General features: G+C 40.1%; 1 protein-coding gene across 1 annotated transcript in view; it reads left to right on the top strand.

Moving 5' to 3' along the window:
* Positions 1-3,805: 3,805 nt before the first annotated feature.
* xpo1a (exportin 1 (CRM1 homolog, yeast) a) overlaps positions 3,806-26,293 on the top strand; it is a 35,530-nt gene continuing 13,042 nt past the window's right edge. The window contains exons 1-17 of the mRNA XM_020940660.2: positions 3,806-4,387; positions 6,501-6,633; positions 8,788-8,889; positions 9,266-9,338; positions 9,426-9,487; positions 9,582-9,626; positions 12,786-12,967; positions 13,269-13,317; positions 14,088-14,207; positions 14,738-14,866; positions 15,654-15,812; positions 17,955-18,137; positions 19,144-19,282; positions 20,415-20,596; positions 21,516-21,672; positions 23,744-23,907; positions 25,334-25,468. Coding sequence (XP_020796319.2) covers positions 6,508-6,633; positions 8,788-8,889; positions 9,266-9,338; positions 9,426-9,487; positions 9,582-9,626; positions 12,786-12,967; positions 13,269-13,317; positions 14,088-14,207; positions 14,738-14,866; positions 15,654-15,812; positions 17,955-18,137; positions 19,144-19,282; positions 20,415-20,596; positions 21,516-21,672; positions 23,744-23,907; positions 25,334-25,468 — 2,007 coding nt within the window. The 5' untranslated portion in view covers positions 3,806-4,387; positions 6,501-6,507. The remainder of the gene's footprint in view (positions 4,388-6,500; positions 6,634-8,787; positions 8,890-9,265; positions 9,339-9,425; positions 9,488-9,581; positions 9,627-12,785; positions 12,968-13,268; positions 13,318-14,087; positions 14,208-14,737; positions 14,867-15,653; positions 15,813-17,954; positions 18,138-19,143; positions 19,283-20,414; positions 20,597-21,515; positions 21,673-23,743; positions 23,908-25,333; positions 25,469-26,293) is intronic.

Consider the following 26,293-nt stretch of genomic DNA (forward strand, 5'->3'; position numbering starts at 1 on the left):
CCACACACTCGCCCGTAAAATTCCAGAATGTTAAAATCCGCCCGTTTGCCCGAACCCGGTGCAGGACTCAGCCTCAGATTATTACAGACACGAGAGTCGACAGTCTCACACACTCTTTTTACTTTTCATTATTTTATTTACACCAAACCCGGGTGTGTCCCAGTTTAGAGTTTTGAAAATCTGATCACCCAAATGTTCTGCTGTCTTTTATTTTATTCACTCTCTTATTCCCCAGATGAGAGAAGTGTGAGTCAGCGTGTGGGAAGAGTGACCAGATTTTCAGAATAAAAAACTGGTTTGGTTTGGTAAAAATAAAATTGTGAATCGAGTGAGTAATTAAGAAAAAATGTGACACACTCGGCCCGTTCATGACAAACACGTGAGTCAGTGCAGGCACATTTTGTTTGTGTTTTGGTCATTTTTAAGCAGATTTTTTGTGTTTTACCTAAACAAATGACAATTTATGTTTCTTTTTACTGATGACAAGGATCAAATTGGTCAAAAATAAGAACATTTCTTGTATGAAACTGGGACAAATCAGTGTTTTTTTGTATAAATCTGCTGGGACAAGAGACACAGACTCAAAACTGAGACTGTCCCGGGTAAATAGAGACGTCTGGTAATCGTACAGACAAAATTTTGTTTTATAGTTTTATAAATAAAATGTTCCAGGTGTTTCTATTTTTGACCAGTTTGATCCCTGCCAACAGTAAAAAGAGACATAAATTGTCATTTATTTCAGTAAAATACAGAAAATGATACTTAAAAACGACCAAAACAAAAACAAATGTGATTTTACTGACTCATATTTTTCTTAATTATGCACTCGATTCACAATTTTGTTTTTACCAACCACCAGAAACCGAGAGTGTCCCGGTTTTTGATTCTGAAATTGTGGTCACCCTCTGTAAGTGACATTTTTTATTTAGTTGAAGTTTTGATTTCTCGAATAAATGCATCATTTTTCCAAGCATTTCCTCAAATTATTTTAATTTTAACACAGTGACCAGACGTCCCTGTTGACCCGGGACAGTCCCAGTTTTGAGCCTGTGTCCACTGTCTCATCAGATTTATTTAAAAAAAAACACTGATTTGTCTCAATTTTATACAAGAAATGTCTCTATTTTTGACCAGTTTGATTCCTGTCAACAGTAAAGAGAGACATAAACTGACATTTGTTTTGGTAAAATATAGAAAAGTTGCTTAAAAATGACCAAAACACAAAGAAAATGTGATTATACTGACTCACATTAGTGCTGAATACAAAACATTTTTCCGTAATTTCGTAATTTAATCGATTCACAATTTTATTATTACCAGTATAATCAGAGTCAATATAATCACATTTTGTTTCTGTTTTGGTCATTTTTAAGCAGCTTTTCTGTATTTTACTGTTGACAGGATCAGATTGGCCAAAAATAGAGACACCTGGGACATTTTTTTTAATAAAAATATAAAACAAAATTTTGTCTGTATGGTGACCAGACGTCTCTGTTGACCCGGGACAGTCTTAGTTTTGAGCCTGTAGATTTATCCAAAACCACTGATTTGTCCCAGTTTTATACAAGAAATGTCCCAGGTGTTTCTATTTTTGACCAATCTGATCCTGTCAACAGTAAAGAGAAACATAAACTGTCATTTGTTTCGGTAAAATACAGAAAATCTGCTTAAAAATGACCAAAACACAAACAAAATGTGACTCTACAGACTCACATCTGTCCTGAATGGGCCGAGTGCAGAACAAGACATAAAACTAAAGCATTATTATTATTATTATTATTATTATTATTATTATTATTATTATTATATTAAAATATCACTTGTTAGTTCTGATCTGTTATATTCACTCTGCTGTTCCTCAAAGGAGAGAAGTGTGAGTAAGTTCATGTTTAGTGTGACCAGATTTTCAGAGTTAAAACTGGTTTGGGTTGGTTGATACGAATAAAATTGTGTAACGAGTGTGTAATTAAGAAAAAATGTGATGCACTCGGCACTAATGTGAGTCACGTTTTATTTGTGTTTTGGTCATTTTAAAGCAGATTTTCTGTATTTTACTGAAACAAATGACAATTTATGTGTCTCTTTACTGTTGTCAAGGATCAAATTGGTCAAAAATAGAAACACCGGGGACATTTCTTGTATAAAGCTGGGACAAATCAGTGGTTTTGGATAAATCTACAGGCTCAAATGCTCAAAAATGTTCCAGGTGTCCCTATTTTTGACCAATTTGTTCCCTGACAACAGTAAAAAGAGACATACATTGTCATTTATTTCAGTAAAATACAGAAAATGATACTTAAAAATGACCAAAACAGAAACAAAATGTGATTATATTGACTCTGATTATACTGGAAATAATAAAATTGTAAATCGAGTGTGTAATTAAGGAAAAATGTTTTGTATTCAGCACTAATGTGAGTCACTATAGTCACATTTTCTTTGTGTTTTGGTCATTTTTAAGCATCATTTTCTTTTTCTTTTCAGTTTATGCTTCTTTTTACTGTTGTCAGGGATCAGATTGGTCAAAAATTGGGACTCTTGGGACATTTTTTGTACCAAACTGGGACAAATCATTGGTTTTGGATAAATCGGCTCAAAACTTGGACTATCTTGGGTAAACAGGGACGTCTGGTCACACTAAACATCAGAATAATGCATTATTATTATTATTATTATTATTATTATTATTATTATTATTATTATTATTATTATTATATTAAAATATAATTTGTTAGTTTTGATCCGTTTTATTCACTTTCCTGTTCAACAAATGAGAGAAATTTGAGTAAGTTCACGAGAATCTGAAGCGAGAGAGAAGAGCGTCCCGGATTCAACTGGTTTAGTGTGACTGAAGCACGGGCAAGAAGAACCGAAAAAACAAAAACACTGTTTTCTTTATTATTTGAAAACCAAAATGAAAAAACAGATAATGATTAATTTTTCCAATTTTTTCGATTTTGTTGTTTAAATGAAAAATGGAAAAAAACGGATCACGACCGTTTCCCGTTTACATGACTTAAACTGTGATGCCGGACTGAACCAGGACTAAACCAGGACTAAACCAGGATTAAACCAGGTCTAAACCAGGACTGAACCAAGTCTAAACCAAGTCTAAACCAGGACTAAACCAGGTCTAAACCAGGACTAAACCAGGACTGAAGCAGGACTAAACAAAGTCTAAACCAGGTCTAAACCAGGTCTAAACCAGGTCTAAACCAGACAGGCCCGAAGGTGCGCCCACGTAGACTGTCGGGTGATCAGGACTGAGACCGGGACCAGGACCGGAGCTGAGACCAGGACCAGACCGGGACCAGGACCAGGCGTGAGGCTGGGACTGAGACTGAGACCAGACCGGGACTGAGACCGGGACCAGACCGGGAGTGAGACCGGGACCAGACCGGGACTGAGACCAGGACTGAGACCATGTGTAGTCCTGGTTTAGTCCTGGTTCGGTCCTGGTTCAGTCCGGGAAACGACCATTATCTGTTGTTTTTTTTCTTTTTTCTATTATTAATTTAAACACAAAAAAATCGAAAACTGAACAAATTTTTATCTGTTTTTTCATTTTGGGTTTGGAGACAAATAATGAAGACTTTTTTTTATTTTATTTATTTATTTTTTTTGGTTTTATTTTGAAGAAATTTGAGCAAGTGCACGGCAATATAAAGTAAAAAAAAAACGACCGTGGAACCCCGTAGAAACCTTTAGAAACACGATTCAGGCCCCTCCCACGGCGTGACGTAGCGCCGCGTCCGGACCAATCAGCGCCTCCGTGGGCAGAGCCGCGGTCCAAATTTTCCGCGGCGCTGACAACGGGCCGCGAGAGAAGAGCGTCCCGGTTTCAACTGGTTTAATCCGGTCTAAGTGTGACTGAAGCATGGGCAAGAAGAACCAGCTCCGCGCACCAAACCCCGCGACACCGATCCGCAACTGCGCCCGCGAACACACACGGACATAAACCCAACGCCGAGCCACTTTTAAGAGCCTCCCCCGCCCGAGATTTGCGCTACTTTAACGCTCCGTTCCGAAGACTTAGCCTAGCTGCGCGAACGAAGCTAAGCTAAAACTCCCTTCACTTTGCTATAGCCGAGTGAACCGCTGTTAGCCTCGCATGTTTTCCGAGTCATCCTCTTTAAAATACTTCTCACCACCGGAAAGGGATGCACATAACATCGCATTAAAACGCCCGGGAGTCATTAAGCATATCGTTAGACATTAATGCGCGTTTTAATTTGGAGTTAAATACGGAAGCTAACGTTAGCATCGAGGTTAACCGTAAACATCACGGTGAATCAACGCTTTCGAGTTCCTGCAAGAGCATCGCCGCTTCTGCACGAAAAGTCCCCACGTTCTGGTTATTTTTTGGCTAAAAGGCAAGACAATAAAGGTGAGTTTTATGAAAATCTCAAGTCTGTGCGAGCTAAAACGGGCTCAGCATCCTCCCAAGTTTTAGAAAGTAATTCACTATTTTAGATATTGTTGTTATGTTTACGAATTTCTTTACGTGATATTCAAGTTTTCAGCTTCTCGTGTAAAAAAAAACTTCCATTGTGAGACATTTGTTGAACTCTTTTTGCACAGTTTTTGAGGGGAGTGATGGTGCGGGGATGATCTGAGTCACACACGGGTTGAGTTTAAACACCAGAGGGCGCCGTTTCATTCACACTGTGCAGCAAATATGTGACCGTGGCTTTTATTGCTAAATCGAATCTTAAAGTCTGTTGCTTTTGGGTTAAATAAACACTTTAACGTCCGTGTAATGTGTAGTTTTACTGGAAAGAGTCACAACTTGTTTAACTTTTCGTAAGGCATAGTTATACAAATGAATAAATATGTACAAGTGATTTTTTAAAAACTTATTTTCAATTTTGTTTCAATGTTTACATGTTAGTGCTGCTCGATTATGTAAAAAAAAAAAAAAAAAAATCATCACTTTTATTTTTGGTCAGTATTGAAATTACAAGTTACATGATGCATTTATTCAGCATTTCTCTCAACAAACCCACTTTGTTATTGATAATTTACGCAGAACTTTCAAATTGAAGTTACAAATCTGAACCTTAGAGCAGTTTTGCAATGTATAAAACATAAAATGAATAAAATATACTTTGAACATGAAATAAGGCATAGAAAAACATTAATGTTTAACTTTTCATAAGGCATAATTATATAAATGTATAAATATGTGCAAGTTTCAATTTTGTTTCGATGTTTACATATTAGAGCTGCTCGATTATGAAAAAAAAAAAAAAATCATCACTTTTATTTTCCTCAGTATTGAAATTACGACTTACACGATGCATTTATTCAGCATTTCTCTCAAAAAAAACACTTTGTTATTGATAATTTACGCAAAACTTTCAAATTGAAGCTACAAATCTGAACCTTAGAGCAGTTTTGTGACGTATAAAACATAAAATGAATAAAATATACTTTGAACATGAAATAAGGCATAGAAAAACATAAATGTTTAACTTTTCATAAGGTATAATTATATAAATGTATAAATATGTTCAAGTGATTTAAAAAAACTTATTTTCAATTTAGTTTTGATGTTTACATATTAGTGCAGCTCGATTATGTTAAAAAAAAATCAATATCACTTTTATTTTTGGACCGTATTGAAGTCACGATTATTCAAACGATTATAGTTACACGACACATTTATTCAGCATTTCTCTAAAAAAAAACCACTTTGTTATTGATCATTTATGTAAAACTTTCAAATTGAAACTAAATATAGGCTACAAATATGAACCTTAGAGCAGTTTTGCGAAGTATAAAACAAAATGAATAAAATATACTTTGAATATGAAATAAGTTAAACATTTATGTTTTTCTATGCCTTTTCATAAGACATAATTATATAAATGTATAAATATGTGCAAGTGATTTTTTAAAAACTTATTTTCAGTTTTATTTTGATGTTAACATATTAGTGCTGCTTGATTATGTTAAAAAAAATTATCATTCATATCATTATCACTTTTATTTTTGGTCAGTATTGAAACTACGATTATTCAAACGATTATTTTATACTTACCCTGACTAAACCAGGTCTAAAACCAGGTCTAAAACCAGGTCTAAAACCAGGTCTAAAACCAGGTCTAAAACCAGGTCTAAAACCAGGTCTAAACCAGGACTAAACCATGTCTCATCATCTTCTATCAATAATATTTTTAATTTGGTTGAGTAAAGTCTGGGTTTTTTATTTTCTTTTGTCAGACAAAACTTCTTATGTGAAGATTTCCTCGTCTTTGCTTCTCTACTGCAAATCAAGTAATCCAAAGTATTCAGATTACATTACTCACTTTAAGTACCTTAATGGATTACGTTACAAACTACATTTTGGGGTCTGTAATCTGTAGGGGATTACATTTTAAAAGTAAACTTCCCAACACTGAATAATTGGTTCTGCGTTGCAGCCGAGCCTCAGTACATTTGTTTGTGTCTTTTATTCTTACCTCGTGCCTCCTCCTCGTCCTCCTCGTCTGCCGCAGGAGCTCTATGCCCGCTGAAATGACCATGTTGGCCGATCACCCAGCACGACAACTGCTGGACTTCAACCAGAAACTGGACATCAACCTTCTGGACAATGTGGTCAACTCCATGTACCACGACATCGGGTCACAGGTGAGAGACGCCGCCCGCCGACACTTAAACTCACACTGGAAAAAAATCAAATAAAACTGGAAAGATTAAACTTACAAGACACACCTCCTCATTCACTCGATTTTTTACTACTGTTTACTATTTTCTACATTTTGTCAGAGGTGGAGAAAGTTCTGAAAAATTGTAATGAAATAAAAGTATCTTTACCTTGCTTAATTCCTCCAGTCCAACTTTATTTAAAAGTTGAAAAAAAGTTGGTTTAAAAAAATAAAAAATAAAAATTGTAGTTTCCAAAGTGCTTCACAGAGCAATGTAAAACAGTTTACTTAAAAAAAATAAAAAATAAATCTGCAGAATTTTGAAGAAACTAATAGAATCAATAAATAAAATAATAATAATAATAAAATAAATGAACAAAAATAATAAAATCAATACATTAAAGCATTACTAAAAAAAAACAATAAAATAAATATAAAAATTAATAATAATAATAATAAAATAAATAAATTTAATTTAAAAAAAGTAAATAAATACATTTTATAAAATAAATAAATAAAATAAGTAAATAAATAAATTGATTAATTAAATAAATAAATAAAAATAAATAAAAAACTCACGAGGTGTTAAAAACCAGACAATAAAAGTGGGTCTTAAGACGAGACTTAAAACTCTCCACTGTGGGGGCATTGGAACGTGGGGGGGAGGGGGGAGAACGTTCCAGAGTTTGGGGTCGGTCACAGAGAAGGTCCGGTCCTCCTGGTTTTAAGTCTCGTTTTGGGGACCACGAGCTGGAGCTGGACCTCAGACCTCGGCGCACGTGCGGGGAGAGTAAATCTGGATGAGGTCCGAGACGTCCTATGGGTGACGTGATTGTGCTTTTTGCTCCCTGTTAAAAGACGCGCTGCAGAGTTCAGGACTCATTTCGAGCTACGACGTGTGTTTTAGTCGATTCCTGCGTCGAGCTAAACTAAATGTTTTTTAAGTTTAATATTAGGCATTCTGTCTTGTTCAGCTTCCGATACTTTGACTCTAAGTATCTGTCAAAACACAATATGAACGATACCACAGCAGAGACTGAAAACAGCATTTATTTTCCTTAAAACAAAAATAAAACCCCTCCAACCACAGTCCCGGCTGAAACGACACATTGAAGACAATATTCAAATTGATTTTTCAGTGTCAGCGCTGACGTCTGATTCCAGAATTTGCGAAGTAAAGCACGGCCATTTCTTTTTTTTTTCTTTTCTGTTTGCCACATTCCACACGCCTCGTTCACAGTTCTGATGCTTCGGTGAGAATCTGCAGTGTAAATAATCGTGGACGCAAAGAGAAACATGAATGAAAAAGAGTGTCCAAACTTTTGACTGGTCGTGAACTTGATAAACTAAAAAAGAAAATGCTGACATGAATATTTTTAAGTTTGACTAAATCTGATGTATTTGACTGGTCCAGTTGACATAAAAACTGTTAAAGCAGAATAGAAATATTTTTAAATGTAGAGCTAGAGGACATCTTTTTAACGTTGCCTTTTATTTATTATAATTTTTTTTCCCCCAATATTTTTATTAATTTTCAGACCAAAAAATGTTTCACATGAACAACTGACCACGGTGTTAACACAGGTCAACATACAACCGAAAAAAAAAAAATAAAATAATAATAATAATAACAAGCCAATTCACACATTCACATATTCACTAAACAATATTTGCACAATACAATTTATCAGTCGCAGGTAAGTCCGAGATTTACATTCAGAAAAAAAAAAAATTGGCAGAGAGAAAAATAAATGAGTAGATAGATAAGAATAAAATATAAATAAATACATTAAAAAAATAAAGTAAAATAGGTAAATAATAATAAGAATAAGAATAATATAAAAATAATAAAATAAAAAAAATAAAAAATATATAAAATTATTAGTATTATCACCATCACCACCAATGCATAACAATATTATTATACATATACATCATTTCTATTTTTTGGATATGATATTCAAATAAGGTTCCCAGAATTTCACAAAGTTTTTTCATTTTCCTTTTGCTATAAATGTCAGTCTTTCAAGGCCGATACGTTCTGAAATGTCCTTAATCCACTGTTTTGTTGAGGAGGCTGTTGTTGCCTTTTTTAGTTTAGTAAATTTAATAACCGGATGTTTTGTTTTGTTTTTAGCAACGTGTGGCTCAGGAGGTGCTGACGAACCTGAAGGACCATCCGGACGCCTGGACCAGAGTCGACACCATCCTGGAGTTTTCACAGAACATGAAGACCAAGGTACAGACTAAATCATGGACACTGTGCAGCTGGTGTCTTCAAAAATCTCTGGCTGTGTGACGCTAACTAAAAGCACTACTCTGTCTGAAGCTCTGTTACTCAAGTTAGACTTTAATCTGAGCAACACGATCTGACCAGAAAGAACTACAACAACTTCACTTAATCAAGGCTGCGTTCAGACTGCAGCCTGAAGTGACCCAAATCAGATTTTTTTGGCCCCTATGTTCCTGTATCTGATCTTTTAATGACAGTCTGAACCACACAGATCCGATCTTTTTCAAATGTGACCCAGGACACTTGGATATGTGCTCCTAAAACCGATACATGGGTTAGATTCCTGCCTGTTGGTGACGTCTTGCTCTCTTTTGTTTTGCAGTATTACGCTCTGCAGATTTTGGAGGCTGTGATTAAAACGCGTTGGAAAATTCTGCCCCGACACCAGTGTGAAGGCGAGTCTCAAAAACACTCAAATCTTATCTGCTGTAAACTCGATCTCATGAACGACCTGTAATTATTATTATTTAATGTATTTTCAGGGATAAAAAAGTACGTGGTGGGTTTGATTATCAAGACGTCCTCAGATCCGTCCACAGTGGAGGTTTGTGCTCCTCACACTCTTTAAGTCTGAACACCTCTGTCTCTGCTTCTGCTTCTGCCAACACCACAATCTCTGTTTTTGTGTGTTTCTGCAGAAAGAAGGAGTTTACATTTCAAAGCTCAACATGATCCTGGTTCAGGTAAATGTTGTTTTTACTACAGTATGTGGTAGAGCTGCTCGATTATGGAAAAAAATCATGATCACGATTATTTTGGCCAATATTGAAATCACGATTATTCAAATGATTATTTTTTAGGTACATGATGCATTTATTCAACATTTCTGTCTCTCAAAAACAAAACAAAACAATTTGTAATTGATAAATTACGCAAAACTTTCACTTTGAAAATAAATTCAGCCTACAAATATGAACCTTAGAGCAGTTTTGCAATGTATAAAACATAAAATAAATAAAATATACTTTTATAGAAAAACTTAAACATATCCAAAATAAACTCTGTTCTACAATCTCTATATTTAAAAAAATAAATAAATAAATATACTTATTTATATAAAAAGTATCCCAAAATAAACTTAAGCTTTAATCCTTTCAACTCTTTTACATTAGTTTGGAGATCGTTTGACACACAAATCAAAATCGTGATCAAAATTCAGTGAATTGCACAGACTTACTATGTGGGGTTTCATGGCGAGGAAAAAAAAATCAGTTTGTCAACTGGACAAGCTTCTTCAGAACTGAAGAAGCAGCTTGGATGAGCTGCGAAACGTCTTCAACCAAACTAACTTTTGTCCAGTCGACAAACTGAATTTTCTCCTCATGGATTCTACCTGGACGACTGAGGGATTCTTCACATATGTGCGGGTTCTACAAAACTATTTGCAGAGCTCTGAGCGCAAACACTTTTATCTGTCAAACAGACGCTGCTAACAGACTTATTTAGTTTGTATTTTGTTAATTTACAAAGTACCACTGAACATTAACATGCATTTTATTCTCATCTACAAACCCGAGTGTAGCTTCCTCCTGAGCCCGGACACTTTCTGAGCTCGGGTTTCTTAAATACACTTTTAGTTTTTTATGGAGCAGTGGAACAGATTTGGTAAAGACTCTTGTTTTGACGACAGGTGATGAGCGCCACATAATTACACTGACAATATAATGTTAGAGGAAACACTACATTCCAATAGAAGCAGCACCCAAAATGTGTAGTTTAACTATAGCCCATAGATTTATTCTTATATTTATTCGTAAAGGGAGAGCACATATCAGTGCATATTTTATATGTAAATATGTAAAGATTAAAGCCGGTGTGGCTCATTTCCATCTTCAGTCCCTCGGCAGGTTCATGTGAAATCATCTACAGGTCAGGGAAAAGTACAACAACAATCACACAAAAGTACAAAACACCAACACGCTCACTAAACATACAAATGAATTTCAAACATTTCATTTGCAGTCAAGAGTTTAAGTTAAACATAGTGACGTATTTGGCCACTGAACAACCCTTAAATAAAATATACTTGGATAAAAAAACTTAAATGTAACCAAAATAAACTATATCCAGCTGTTCTACAATCTGTATATTTAAAAAATATCATAAATATAGTTATTTATATAAAAAACATCCCAAAATAAACGTTATCGTTTCATCTCGATTATATGAGTTTGGAGAATATTTGACATGCAAATCGATCTATGTGCGGGTTCTACAAAATTATTTGCAGAGCTCTGAGCGCCAACACTTTTATCTGTCAGACGCTGCTAACAGACTTATTTATTTAGTTTTTATTTTATTCATTTACGAAGTGCGACTGAGTGTTAATATCCATTTTATTCTCATCTGCAAACCTCAGTGTAACTTCCTCCTGAGTGAGCTTGGGTTTCTGTGAATACAATTTTAGTTTTTTATGGAGCAGTAAAACAGATTTGGTTAAAAAGTTCTTTTGAGGACAGGAAACGCCGCATAATTAGACTGACAGGGCAGGGGGCGCTATTCACGCTTACGTCACAAACCAGGAAAACGTTTGGAAAGATGCGACGACGACTTCCGGTGCAGTTCCCGACACCGCGATCAAACCCACTGAAGTAAACGTGATCAGCGGTAGAATGAAGAAAGGCAGACGTATGTGCTGTTTGGAATCGTCTGGAGTTTGGGGCCTCGTCTCTTCTAATCGCGTGAACCCGGTGAACTCGGAGTTGTGCGTCAGCGGGGAAATGATGAAAACTGAGGTGTGGTTGGAATCGTTCATGAGACAAACATAACAGAATACTACAATGACCAGTGTTGGGAAGTTTACTTTTAAAATGTAATCCCCTACAGATTACAGATTACATACCCCAAAATGTAGTTTGTAACAGAATCCATTAAATTACTTAAAGTGAGTAACATAATCTGAATACTTTGGATTACTTGATTTGCTGTAGAGAAACAAAGACGAGTATAATGTAACATAAGAAATAAAAAGCCCAGACTTTACTGAAGCAAATTAAAAATATTATTGATAGAAGAGGAAACACTGTTTTAGACCTGGTTTAGTCCTGGTTTAGTCCTGGTTTAGACCTGGTTTAGTCCTGGTTTAGTCCTGGTTTAGTCCTGGTTTAGATCTAGTTTAGACCTAGTTTTAGTCCTGGTTTAGGTCTAGTTTAGACCTGGGTTTAGGCCTGGTTTAGATCTAGTTTAGATCTGGTTTAGATCTAGTTTAGACCTGGTTTTAGTCCTTGTTTTAGTCCTGGTTTAGACCTGGTTTTAGTCCTGGTTTAGACCTGGTTTTAGTCCTGGTTTAGACCTGGTTTTAGTCCTGGTTTAGATCTAGTTTAGACCTGGTTTTAGTCCTAGTTTAGGTCTAGTTTAGGTCTAGTTTAGACCTGGTTTAGACCTGGTTTAGATCTAGTTTAGACCTGGGGATTTAGCCCAAAATGTGAAAACGGCAAAATCCCTCTGTGTAATCCATTTATTTCAGTAAAGTAACTGTAATCCAATTACCACTCACTGAAACAGTAACTGTAACTGAATACAGTTACTCATCATTTGTACTCTGATTACATTACTCCGGTACATGTAATCTGTTACTCCCCAACACTGACAATGACATGAAGAGAACTGGGCCTGGGAAGTTGTCGTCGCATCTTTCCAAACGTCGTCCTGCGTGAGTAGAGCCTGTAAAATGGTAGAACGAACACTGATTCCAATAGAAGCAGCACCACCCAACATGTGCAGCCCGTAAATCTAAATATAAGATAAGGCGTAGTGTTTCTCGTTGCTACTGTGGGAATGTAAAATAAGCCGACTGGTGTGTAACTCTCTTCTTTGTTCTTTGTTCTCTGTTCTGTGTCCAGATCCTGAAGCAGGAGTGGCCGAAGCACTGGCCGTCCTTCATCAGTGACATCGTCGGGGCGAGTCGCACGAGCGAGAGCCTCTGTCAGAACAACATGATCATCCTGAAGCTCCTGAGCGAGGAGGTGTTTGACTTCAGCAGCGGGCAGATGACCCAGGTCAAAGCCAAACACCTCAAGGACAGGTCAGAGCCTTATATTTACATTTATTTATATTTACACAGTTTATTCAGTATTTACGTGCCAAATACCTGAAGGACGGGTGAGCATTTTTATTCAGTATTTTACCAGGTGAGCTAATTAAGGCATAAAACTTAAATATTCTAGACTGCACAATGTGGGCTCCAAATTCTTAATTTCTTGGTAGGTCTAAATATATCCATTAACGAGGTTTTAGATGTAAAATATTCAGATGCATTCAATAATCAGGTTTGTTTAAGTAACAAACGTTTTTCTGAAATCTGAATCTTGTTTTGTGTTTTTCAGCATGTGCAACGAGTTCTCACAAATATTTCAGCTGTGCCAGTTCGTTATGGTAAGAAAATTATATTTAGAAAAAAATACAATGTACAATTTCTTCCAATAAATAAAAAATAAAAGCCTCACAGAAAGTCATAATTATGAGTTTTCGAAGTTGACTCTGCGCCTGCTCTCACCATGCGAGCACGTGGGCTGGTGCCACTGTTTTCCTGTAGAAGTCGTGTATGAACCCACTACAAGTAAAAATGTGTAGTTATTTTCCTAATTTACTTCACACTGTATGTAAATTATTATGTGCCCATATTTTCATCACTGAGCAAAGCAAAGCTCATCAATTCCCGACCAGGGCCAGGAGAGCGGCTGAACCACAGAGTCAAAGGTTCTTCATCCCCGTTCGGACAAAACCAGCTCCACGGACAGAGGAACAGAGATGGACACTTTTCACATACTCATTCATGTGGGATTCGTGTGGATATCCCTCTCTTTCTTTACTTTTTACGACATTCACAAGTTAACGAGGAAATGGAGTTATGTGGAGACGTCCGGAAGACCTGGAGGACGACCTCTCCAGGAAAATGACCGTGTGCTTCCGTGACGAGGACAGATTCAGAGTCAACTGTAAAATTCATAATTATGACTTTTAAACCCGTTATTATGACTTTTAAACCCGTTATTATGACTTTTAAACCCGTTATTATGACTTCTGAACTCGTAATTATGACTTTCTGTGAGGCTTTTATTTTTTATTTACTGAAAAAAATGGGCTTCCATACAATGTTAAACACGTTACTCATTAAAACTTCCATATTTTTTGTCTTATTTTAGGAGAACTCTCAGAATGCCCCTCTGGTCCACGCCACGCTGGAGACTCTCCTGCGTTTCCTCAACTGGATTCCTCTGGGCTACATCTTTGAGACCAAACTCATCAGCACTCTGGTCTACAAGGTAAAAAACGCCCAAATGACAAAAACGACAAAACCTCCAAAACGACAAAAACGCCCCAACGACAAAAATGACAAAACGCCCCAACGGCAGAAGTCCGGAGCTCAAGTCCGGAGCTCAAGTCCAAGTCAAGTCCGAGCTCAAGCTCAAGTCCGGAGCTCAAGTCCGGAGCTCAAGTCCGGAGCTCAAGTCCGGAGCTCAAGTCCGGAGCTCAAGTCCGGAGCTCAAGTCCGGAGCTCAAGTCCGGAGCTCAAGTCCGGAGCTCAAGTCCGGAGCTCAAGTCCGGAGCTCAAGTCCGGAGCTCAAGTCCGGAGCTCAAGTCCGGAGCTCAAGTCCGGAGCTCAAGTCCGGAGCTCAAGTCCGGAGCTCAAGTCCGGAGCTCAAGTCCGGAGCTCAAGTCCGGAGCTCAAGTCCCTGCTTAAAGTTTACTGTCTCCAGCGTCTCTAATGTCTCTGTTCTGAGCAAACGTGTAAAACAACTGAATTATCTTAATAATAATATAAATAATAGTTGTTCTTGTGTGTGTTTTGCAGTTCCTGAACGTGCCGATGTTCCGTAACGTGACTTTAAAGTGTCTGACGGAGATCGCCGGCGTGAGCGTGAGCCAGTACGAGGAGCAGTTTGTCAGTCTGTTCACGCTGACCATGTGCCAACTCAAACAGGTGAGGACAGGAGAGACGAGAGAGACGAGAGAGACAGGCGGGGGGACGGGAGAGACGAGAGAGACAGGCGGGGGGACGGGAGAGACGAGAGAGACAGGCGGGGGGACGGGAGGAGACGAGAGAGACAGGACGGGAGAGACGGGGAGGGAGACGAGAGAGACACGGGGGGACGGAGAGAGACGAGAGAGAGAGACAGGCGGGGGACGGGAGAGACGGGAGAGACAGGCGGGGGACGGGAGAGACGAGAGAGACAGGCGGGGGACGGACGAGAGGAGACGGGAGAGACAGGGGGGGACGGGAGAGACAGGCGGGGGACGGGAGAGACGAGAGAGACAGGCGGGGGGACGGGAGAGACGGGAGAGACAGAGAGACGGGAGACGGGGGACGGGAGAGACGAGAGAGACAGGCGGGGGACGGGAAGAGACGAGACGGAGGACAGGGGACAGGGGGACGGGAGGAGACGGGAGAGACAGGCGGGGGGATGGGAGGAGACGAGAGAGACAGCGGGGGACGGGGACGGGAGGACATACAGGGACAGGAGAGGACAGGTGATTTGGACTTTTACATAATATAACTCTATGGGAGATTCACATTTTTTGAAATAAATCTCCAAACTTTTGATCCACAAATGTTGAACTTCTCACTCTTCATTTATCGCTGACTCCACAAACTTGTCATATTAATATTACCACTTAAAATCCTTTCAGCTGACAACACTTAAAACTACTTTAAACTAACCGTGCCAGTTTTTATAGATCTTTATTTTCTTCTTCTCTTCTCGTTCCAGATGCTTCCGCTGAGCACAAACATCCGCGTGGCCTATTCCAGCGGCAAAGACGACGAGCAGAACTTCATCCAGAACCTGAGCCTGTTCCTCTGCACGTTCCTGAAGGAGCACGGGCAGCTCATCGAGAAGAGACCCAGCCTCCGAGAGACGCTGATGGAGGTGCGGTGACGCCACTCCGCCACCAGGGGGCAGGGGGAGTTTCAATGATAATACGGCACAGCGATCGGTTTAAATTTCACACTTTAGTTCAGTACTATTATCAGGATTAAAAACACTTCATCACACTAGTTTTAAACACAAAATAAGAGAGAATCATTTAATATCATCTGGTCTTATGCTGGTTTCAGTATCTGGGTTTAGATTTTTAGATTTTCATGTTTTTTGCAGAATAGGTCTGTTTTAAAAATCGACTTTTCGGAACTTTTAACCATGTTACAGCTGAGAAATACCATTTATTGTAAGTCGCTCTGAAGTATAAGTCACACCAGCCAAAAAAAAATGCATAATGAAGAAAAAAACATACATTTCCCACAAAAAGTGCGACTTATTTATTTTATAAAATCGGAGAGCAGGAGCCGACATTTCCTGTGTAAAGTGAAGTTGTAGTAAAAACAGCAGAAGAGAGAACAACAGACTGTTAACGTCACATATTTCCAGTTTTGGGAAGGTGACTTTTAAAATGTAATCCCCTACAGATTACAAATTGTAACATAATCATCCACCGGTGTTAAATATTTTGATGTGTTGTGTGTCTAAGAGTGACTCAACCTCAGACGTTCACCTGAGAACAGAAGGATGGATGTGTTTAATAGGCGAGTTTCATTGTTGACAAAAGCGCGCGTTGCATGCTGGGAATTATTTTGGTCGGCGGCAAGAAACACTAATTCAACATGACGGACGGAGCGAGAAAGCACGTAAAGGGTATTGATCCCGGTTATTTATCCACTCTAACGGCAGAGGACCCAAGACCATTTGACCAGAAATTGGTCATAAGTAGGGATGGGCTTGATTAGTCGATTAATCGATAATTGATCATTAAGAATTTCATCGATTATGTTCATTTTAATTGACAAACTGAATGTAGGTTGCTGTGTGTGTCGTGACCAAACAGGTGTGTACATGTGTCTCTGCATCAGAAGGAGCGACACACAAACAGTGGGTCAGTCTGTAACGAACCGAAGCACAAATGTGGATTTAACCAGGATTTGTAGAAGAAATTCCACACTTTCCGTTGCGTTGGGACAAGTGTGAGTCCATGTGCACAGTGTATAAAGCAGCACATATGTTTCTGTGTCCAGTGGGAAAAAGTTTTTCCAGGTGAGAGTCGCTCAATGTGGATGACGAGGCCCCGCCCCCCTCCCCCCGTACGCTGTCCTGGTTTTGACAAACACAAATCTGGTCACACTGACCTGTATTCACCTGAGTCATGTCTTTTAATCCAACACAAGTTGAACCACATCAGCGACACAAGAGCTGGAGTTTTATCTTCACTTAGTTTATGTAAATTAGTGATGTGGTTTTAAGTTTTGTTTCTGTGAGATTTGAACAAAACTGAATTAAACACATTATAATGTCAAATAGCTGATGTGGCTCTAGAGTCGTTATGTTTATATGTCGTAAAGTTGAATTTATTTATGCAGATTAGTGCAGATAGTAATAATAATGATGATCATTTTAATATAAAAACGTTAATGATTAATCGATAATCGATCGTTAATTCTTCCGACGATCGATTAAGAAAATTTCATCGAATGCCCATCCCTAGTCATAAGCATCGACGGACGACAAATCACCCTTTTCAACCCCGACAGAGTCTGGACCAAACCAAATTTCTGGTCAGAATCTCCAACTCCCTGGACAAATATTCACTTGGGCGACATCCACAATGACTTGGTGGAAACTCCTGGGCCATTCACAACAGAAAAGATGAAAACCTCCAAGAGTCTGGATGTGTTGTTGAACTTGTTGAGTCCACGGTTTGTTAGGATCTTCTACGTTTGCTCTGTGGATGTTTGAAAGTCGTTTAATTCTCCGTTAGTGGTTCTTTTCACTCAGAATGCGAAAAAGACATTTTCCTTCTTTCGTGCTTCTATTTGTGCATCCGATAATGCAGCAGGAATTTACCATTATCAGTTAGAAATACGCGAGGTTACACACTGTGTTTGACGCTACTGTGTTTCTGCCTCCGACCAAAATATTTCCCAGCAGCAACACGGGCTTTTAATAACAATGACGTCAGATGAAACTCGCCTATACAAGTTCTAAAATCTCTAAAATTATTATTTTTTTTCCCTGGTCCAGGCTCTGCACTACATGCTGCTGGTGTCCGAGGTGGAGGAGACGGAGATTTTTAAGATCTGCCTGGAGTACTGGAACCACCTGTCCGCGGAGCTGTACCGAGAGAGCCCCTTCTCCACCGCCTCCACCCCGCTCCTGTCAGACGTGCCCCCGAGGAGACACCTGTACCTGCCCGTGCTCTCACAGGTCGGACCGCGGGCTTTAAACGCCCCACACGACAATATTATCTGATGTGTTCTAATGTCGTTTCTTTATCGCAAACAGACCTGGAGTTGAGTTTTGTTTCATTCACACATGTTTAAACTCACACTCGCAGATTTAGGCCGAGTTCTTCAACAAAACACAACTCCAGGTCTGTTTCTGTGGAGGAAACAGCATTAAAACTAGGGCTGGTATCATTAAGAAGTTGCCGATACGATACATACCTCGATACACAGGCCACGATACGATACATATCTCGATACAGTGCACTTTCGATTCAATATGATATATTTCAAATCAATTCGATACGGTTCAATAAAAAATAAAGAGTAAATCATGGCTGTGATACTAAAAGTCTTTGTTAAACCACTTCTTGTGCAAAGTTCATATGAAACAAACATTTTAATCATCAAAACAGTGAAAATGTCAAATGTGTTGCATAAATGAGTTTCCTTTCACTCCACAAGCAACAAAACTGTAGCTGTGACAAAATAATTTTGTAAAATCTACCAAAAAACACTCTTGGTGATATATCGATACAGCAGCCCATGATATTAATACTGTATCATCACATTAAACCATACGATATATCGATATTCCGATATTTTTGCACACCCCTAATTAAAACATGACTTGAAGCTCACAGGAGTCAGTTTTGAGTAGTCTAGGACATTTAAAACTCTCACAGGCAAGACTTTGAAGGGCCCATCTCATGCAAAATCAACTTTTCAGAGCTTTCTACCTTCTCAGAGTGATGCGTTTGTCGCCTAAGTGTTTTTTTTTATATTGATTCGGCGTTTTTTTTTTTTTTAGCAAATCGCAGCGTATTTCTGCCACCATTTCTGCTTGTTTATGTGCAGAAGATACAATGTGAAAAGAATTATTTTCCATCAGATGGGACATTTAATACAGATTTTGCGGTGAGGAGAGATGTAGTGGAATACTGGACCTGGTCGGTGACGATGAACCTCCTCCCGTGTGGTCTCCTCAGGTGCGTCTCCTGATGGTGAGCAGAATGGCCAAACCCGAGGAGGTCCTGGTGGTGGAGAACGATCAGGGAGAAGTGGTCCGGGAGTTTATGAAGGACACGGACGCCATCAACCTGTACAAGAACATGAGGGAGACTCTGGGTAAGACCAAACACCAAGTCAGTCTGTTTCTTTTATCAAGTCTTTTTAGATGAATGTTCTAATTTAAAATGATCAGATTATAACACAGTGGTCCACGGTTCAGAGATTATGGTTTCACTCACACTTTTTGCCTTTTGAACCGTGCTCCAGCCTGAGTGTGTAGTGTTCTATGTCCCACACTCACACCTGCTTAGCCCGAGACTGAGACTTAGGACTTGACTTGGACTTGAAGGTCAGTGACTTGGGACTCGACTCGGACTTGAAGGTCAATGACTTGGGACTTGACTCGGACTTGAGCCCTGTGACTTGAGAAGACTTACTGCTTCTTAAAAAAATAGATGTTTTTAGAAAATATATATTTTTTTACAGTTGATAAATGCAGTGATTTTACTGGAACAAACTGGAACATGTCCCCACACTTCTGTTTGGTACTTTGAATGTAACTGAAGTACTGTGATACTCAAATGTACTACAGTAATACACAGTACAACACAGTAAAACAGAGTGCAGACAAAGTATCTTATTAACTCTTAATTCTTTCTGATTCACACTAAGATCTCGTTAAGACACTGACAACTGACAAGGAAAAATTAGCATTTTTACAGCTCTTATATAAATATTCATATATAAATATAACATGACTCTTTAAGTACAATTTAAAAGATTTTGTGTTTAAATGAAAAATGGAAAAAACAGATAACGACCATTTCCCGTTTACGTGACTTAAACTGTGGTGATGGACTGAACCAGGTTCGAGACCAGACCAGGACTTCGACCGGGACCGAGACCAAGACCGGGACTGAAAACGATTTAGTCCTGGTTCAGTCTGGCGTCACAGTTTAAGTCACGTAAACGGGAAACGGTCGTTATCTGTTTTTTCCATTTTTCATTTAAGCACAAAATTGAAAACTGAAAAAACTAATCGTTATCTGTTTTTTCATTTTGGTTTTGGAGACAAATAATGAAGAAAATAGTTGTTTTTTCAGTTTCTTATTTTTGGTTTTATTTTGAAAAACAAATGAACGAATGATACACGGATTTATAGAGCACACACAAGCACAGTATGTCGTCTTTAAAGCAGAAGTTGTTGCATAGCTCCTGACCCTCGTGTGTGTGTGTGTGTCTCCTGCAGTGTACCTGACTCACCTGGACTACGCAGACACCGAGCGCATCATGACGGAGAAGCTCCATAACCAGGTGAACGGCACCGAGTGGAGCTGGAGGAACCTGAACATGCTGTGCTGGGCCATCGGCTCCATCAGCGGCGCCATGCACGAGGAGGACGAGAAGAGGTTCCTCGTCACCGTCATCAAGGTACGGACCGTGTCCAGGCCGTGTCCAGGCCGCGTCCAGGCCGCGTCCAGGCCGCGTCCAGGCCGCGTCCAGGCCGCGTCCAGGCCCGTCCAGGCCGCGTCCAGGCCCGGTCCAGGCCGCGTCCAGGCCGTGTCCAGGCCGGGTCCAGGCCGGGTTCAGACCCGCTCCAGGCTGTGTTCAGACCCTTGTTCAGACCCTTGTTCAGACCCTTGTTCAGACCCTTGTTCAGACCCTTGTTCAGACCCTTGTTCAGACCGTGTTCAGACCGTGTTCAGACCGTGTTCAGACCGTGTTTAGACCGTGTTTAGACCGTGTTTAGACCGTGTTTCAGACCGTGTTTAGTGTTTTCAGACCGTGTTCAGACCCTTGTTCAGACCGTGTTCAGACCCTTGTTCAGACCCTTGTTCAGACCCTTGTTCAGACCCTTGTTCAGACCCTTGTTCAGACCGTGTTTAGACCGCGTTTAGACCGCGTTTAGACCCTTGTTCAGACCCTTGTTTAGACCGCGTTTAGACCTTGTTCAGACCCTTGTTCAGACCCTTGTTCAGACCGTGTTTAGACCGGTTTTAGACCGTTTAGACCGCGTTTAGACCGCGTTTAGACCGCGTTTAGACCGCGTTTAGACCGCGTTTAGACCACGTTTAGACCGCATTTAGACCACGTTCAGGCCCTTGTTCAGACCGTGTGTAGACCCTTTTCAGGCCGTGTTCAGCCCTTTTTCAGACCCTGTCCAGACTGTGTCCAGACTGTGTCCAGACTGTGTCCAGACCGTGTCCAGACCCTGTCCAGACCCTGTCCAGACCCTGTCCAGACCCTGTCCAGACCCTGTCCAGACCCTGTCCAGACCCTGTCCAGACCGGTTTACTTTACCCCTAAACACACAGACGTGACTTTTATCCGTGGCGTTTGTGTCTTTCAGGACCTGCTGGGTTTGTGTGAGCAGAAACGGGGCAAAGACAACAAGGCCATCATCGCCTCAAACATCATGTACATCGTGGGGCAGTACCCGCGCTTCCTCCGGGCGCACTGGAAGTTCCTCAAGACCGTCGTCAACAAACTGTTTGAGTTCATGCACGGTGAGACGCAGAACTGATCTGTAACTTAATAGCGTCAAGAGAAAGAGAAACTAATCAGTCAGTATCACCATTTGTCAGTGAAGAGCCGTTTCAACACACAGTAGTAACATAATAATCATAATAATAATCAAAATAGAAAAGCTCAAACAGAATCTGAGCAGGTGGAGTCGTCAGATCCGGTGTCAGGGCAGTTTGAGTAACAACCCTCAGGACAAAAGTGTTCCTCCTTTGTGTCCTGCAGCATCACAGGAGCCTCCAGGGGGCGCCAGGTGAGCTCCAGAGACACAAGAGGAACTAGGGACACAACGATATTCAAGATAATTTCGAATCGTTTGATACTGATCTTACGATGTGTTCAGTCGATCCACGTGTGTCCCTCCAGGTCTCTGTGTTCTCATTTATTTTCTTCCGAAAGGTTCTCCAGTTCTCTTGGCGTCCTCCTCAGATGCAACAGAAAACGGCTCTATAAGGACTTAAAGCTGAAATATCCTAACAGAGGATGGTTTTATCTTTCAGTCGCTTTTTTTTTTTTTTTTTATGTTGATAGACTCAGGAATGACAGAGATTCACTTTTAAATACATAAATAGAATCGCTTTTGGCTTCACATCGGCTTTAATCAAATGCGTGACTCGCGATAAACACAATCTTTTTCTTAGACTCTATCACGTAAGTCATAAGAAAACTGTGTGTTGAGACATTTCTGTGTAATATAACAGAGTCTGAGTTTCCAGAAAGAGGATGTTAGAGCGCAGTGTGTCTGTAAGAGCACAGACTGGAGGGGGCAGAGTGGGAGGAGCTACGTACTGTCTCTGCTGGAGGTGGCAGCGAGAGGAGAGACTCGGGAGGAAAAGAAATCATCAAATCATCATCAAAAAGGAAAAAGTCTGATAGTTTAACTCCCCTTCAGTCTTCATGAAGAGTCGACTGGTTTATTATAAAATATAAAACAGCCTGAGAAACTCTTATTTCACAATTTATTTTCACTAAATAAAAATTCTAAATATTCTAAATAAAAGTGTTTTTACATTATATTCATAAGTTTAAAAAAAAATTACATAAGATTTTTTTTTTGTCTGTCATAAAGCGTATCGAAATCGAATCGATATCATGACTCGTGTATCGAAATACGAATCGACTCGTGAGAAAACTGTATCGTTGCATCCCTAATAGGAACGTTTCTTCAAGCCTCTCTCCTTCCCGCTCTCCTACTCTCTCTCTCTCTCCTTCTCTCTCCTCCTCTATCTTCTCCTCTCTCTCTCCTTCTCTCTCTCTTCTCTCTCTTCTTCTCTCTTCTCTTTCTCTCCTTCTCTCTTCTCCTTCTCTCTCCTTCTCTTTCTCTCTTCTTTCTCTCCTTCTCTCTCTCTCCTTCCCTCTCTCTCTTCTCTTTCTCTCCTTCTCTCTCCTCCTCTCTCTTCTCCTTCTCTCTCTCCTTCTCTTTCTCTCTTCTTTCTCTCCTTCTCTCTCTCTCCTTCTCCCTCTCCCCCTCTCTCTTCTCCTTTTCTCCTTATCTCTCTCTCCTTTCTCCTTCTCTCCCTCTCTCCTCCTCTCTCTATCTCCTTCCCTCTCTCCTTCTCTCTCTTTCCCTCTCTCTCTCTTTCTGTCTCCTTCCCTCTCTCTCTCTGTCCTTCCCTCTGTCTCTCTCTTTCTGTCTCTCTCCTTCCCTCTCTCCTTCTCTCTCTCTCTCTCTGCTCTCTGTCGTTTCGGTCGGTGATGAGACCAGACAAAACCTGTAGTGTTTCAGATTTGCGTCGCCATGGTTACTGGTCAAAACAAACCGCTCAAATCTCACGATCCAGCGTTCCTTAACGTCCGTCCTTCGAACTGCACAAACTGCTGCACTTTTTAGTCCGTCAAAATCCCAAAATGCAAAGTAAAAAATTTAAGATAAAAAAAAAATTTGTAAACCGCTCAGTGTGCCAGCCAGTCAGCCACAAGAGCAGCCAACCCCGACCATGACAACCACGCACATACTCTTTTAGTCCATTAGTCATTCACTTTTCTAACGCAGCTCCATGTGTCTGTTGACGTTAAATTTGTTTCTTCTTCTGCTGTTTTGTTTTTTTTCCGCAGAGACTCATGACGGCGTGCAGGACATGGCGTGCGACACCTTCATCAAAATCGCCCAGAAGTGCCGGCGCCATTTTGTCCAGGTGCAGGTGGGAGAAGTGATGCCTTTTATCGACGAGATCCTCAACAACATCAACACCATCATCTGTGACCTGCAGCCACAACAGGTCAGACTCGCTTTAACGACGAGTTTAACTAAACGTCCACGGCTTTTACTCATACTTTTATTTGAAACTATTTGACGATGGCCACGTTTACATGATGTTTTAAATTTTTTTTTTGTCACTTAAGTATTTTATACAATAGCAATACAATAACAAAACGGGTGCAGTCGGCAAGGAATTTAACATATGTCTAGACTATTAACTAAACTAAACACGATATTTAGACCATTTAGAACAGGGGTGTCCAAACTTTTTTCATCAAGGGCCACATACAAAGCAGAGGATTGATCGAGGGCCGCAGACTAGTGCTTAAAGGGATAGTTCGGGTTTTTTGACATGAATCTGTGTGTCATCCCCGTGAGCAGTGTCGTGCATCAACACCGACTCACCCCCGACGGCGTCCGGCGAGCCCAGATACTGGCCGTTTTCGGTGCTGACGAAAGTCGTCCGGCAAGTTGTGCTGGGGACATTAAAATAAAGCGTTTTTCTTCTCAAAACAACATGTGTTCAAAAGAGTGATACAAAACCATCGTCCTCCAAAAAGTCAGACCTCATAATCGCTTGGCACTATTTTCTCTCCGTTCGTATCACTGCGCGCTGCCTGGTTCACAGCCTGGAGAATCAAGAGTCTGCACCATTTTTTAGATATATTCTTATGTATCTTATACGAGCTTATATATATACTTATGGCTCTAGCTCTCTTGTTAGCTCTCACGTCGCGACGGTCTGCGCACGTAAACACTGCCGAACAACTGAACAAAGTGATGGATCCGTGCGCGAGTGTCAACCCAGAACATGCAATCAGTCAATGTGGCAATAACTGTGTCCTTAGGGAAGACACTTCGGACCGATGGCGCTGGTTGGTATGGCGCTTCTGTCAGACTGCCCTAGGGCAGCTGTGGCTACGACGGTAGCTTACCATCACCAGGTATAGAGTGAATGAATAATACTGAAAACCGTCTTTGTGACAAAAAAATGTCTGTGAAAAGCGCTATATAAATAGAGACTTACTTACTTTTTGATACCACGGGAAACCGTCATACTGCCCAACCTTACCATGCAGCAAGATCATTTTACTGGACAAGTTCTCCTAAAAGAAATCACCTTGAGACTAGAAAGAAGCGTCTCAGATTTAGTAAGTAAATAATAAATCTGAAAACATGATGAATAAACTAATATACGTTTTAAAATCTTAATCAGATCAGAGAAATTTGCAGTGCGTCCGTTTGTTTAATTCTCAAACTGACTGTGCTCCATCTGGTGGTTGTTTAAGAGAATGCAGCCTTGACAACAGAAATATTTGGAAGTCTAGATGCAGTGACGGTTACGGAGGAATTTTTGTGATATTTTGTGGTCCTTTAGTTCACGTTTTTTCATCGTCTCGTGCCTGTCCTGACACATTTCTCCTGTTTCTCTCTGTCCGTTTCAGGTGCACACGTTCTACGAGGCGGTGGGTTACATGATCGGAGCGCAGACGGATCAGGCGGTCCAGGAGCTGCTCATAGAGAAATACATGTTACTGCCAAACCAGGTGTGGGACAGCATCATCCAGCAGGCCACCAAGGTGAGGCTCCCCGGAGGTGTAACGTAGAACAGAGTCATTCAAACGTGTTAAAGGGATAGTTCAGGATTTTTGACATGAATCTGTGTGTCATCCCCGTCATCAGTGTTGTGCATCAACACTGACTTACCCCCGAAAGCGTCCGGTGAGCCGAGATACTGGCCCGTTTTGGTGCTGAGGAAAGTAGTTCGGCAAGTTGTGTGGGGACTGTATACTAAAGCGTTTTTCTTCTCAAAGCAATATGTGTTCAAAAGAGTGATACATTTGCATCACAAAACCATCGTCGCCAAAAAAGTCAGATCTCATAATCGCTTGGCGCTATTTTCTCTCCGTACGTACCACTGCGCGCGGCCGCCAGGTGACAGCCGCGCACCGATCCATCACTTTCTTCAGTTGTTTGGCAGTGTTTTACGAGAGAGCTAACGAGAGAGCTAACGAGAGAGCTAACGAGAGAGCTAACGAGAGAGCTAACGAGAGAGCTAACGAGAGAGCTAACGAGAGAGCTAGAGCCATAAGTATATGAGCCTGGTTCACTTTGTTTACTGCTCGGAATGTTAGCGACAACATGTCTGATTATGACACCGACAATCATCTTAAGAAAATAACAGGGTGTCCCAAAAAAATTTACATAATTTTAAAAGCATTTATCTTAAACTACTGAATGAAATTGAACAAGTTTATTAAAGGATTTTGTTTGCTAGTTGAAGTTTTTCCCAAATGTTGCATTGAAGCTGCACAGTCTTTGGTGAGTTGTGCAGCAGATTCAAGACATAAAATTTCTCTTTGGGAGTGAACGGCTCAACCTGAAAACAAACTAACTGCGGACTA

This window comes from Boleophthalmus pectinirostris, unplaced genomic scaffold, assembly GCF_026225935.1.
Source record: "Boleophthalmus pectinirostris isolate CB_2022bp ecotype Guang Dong unplaced genomic scaffold, ASM2622593v1 HiC_scaffold_22, whole genome shotgun sequence".
Classification (NCBI taxonomy): Eukaryota; Metazoa; Chordata; class Actinopteri; order Gobiiformes; family Gobiidae; genus Boleophthalmus; species Boleophthalmus pectinirostris.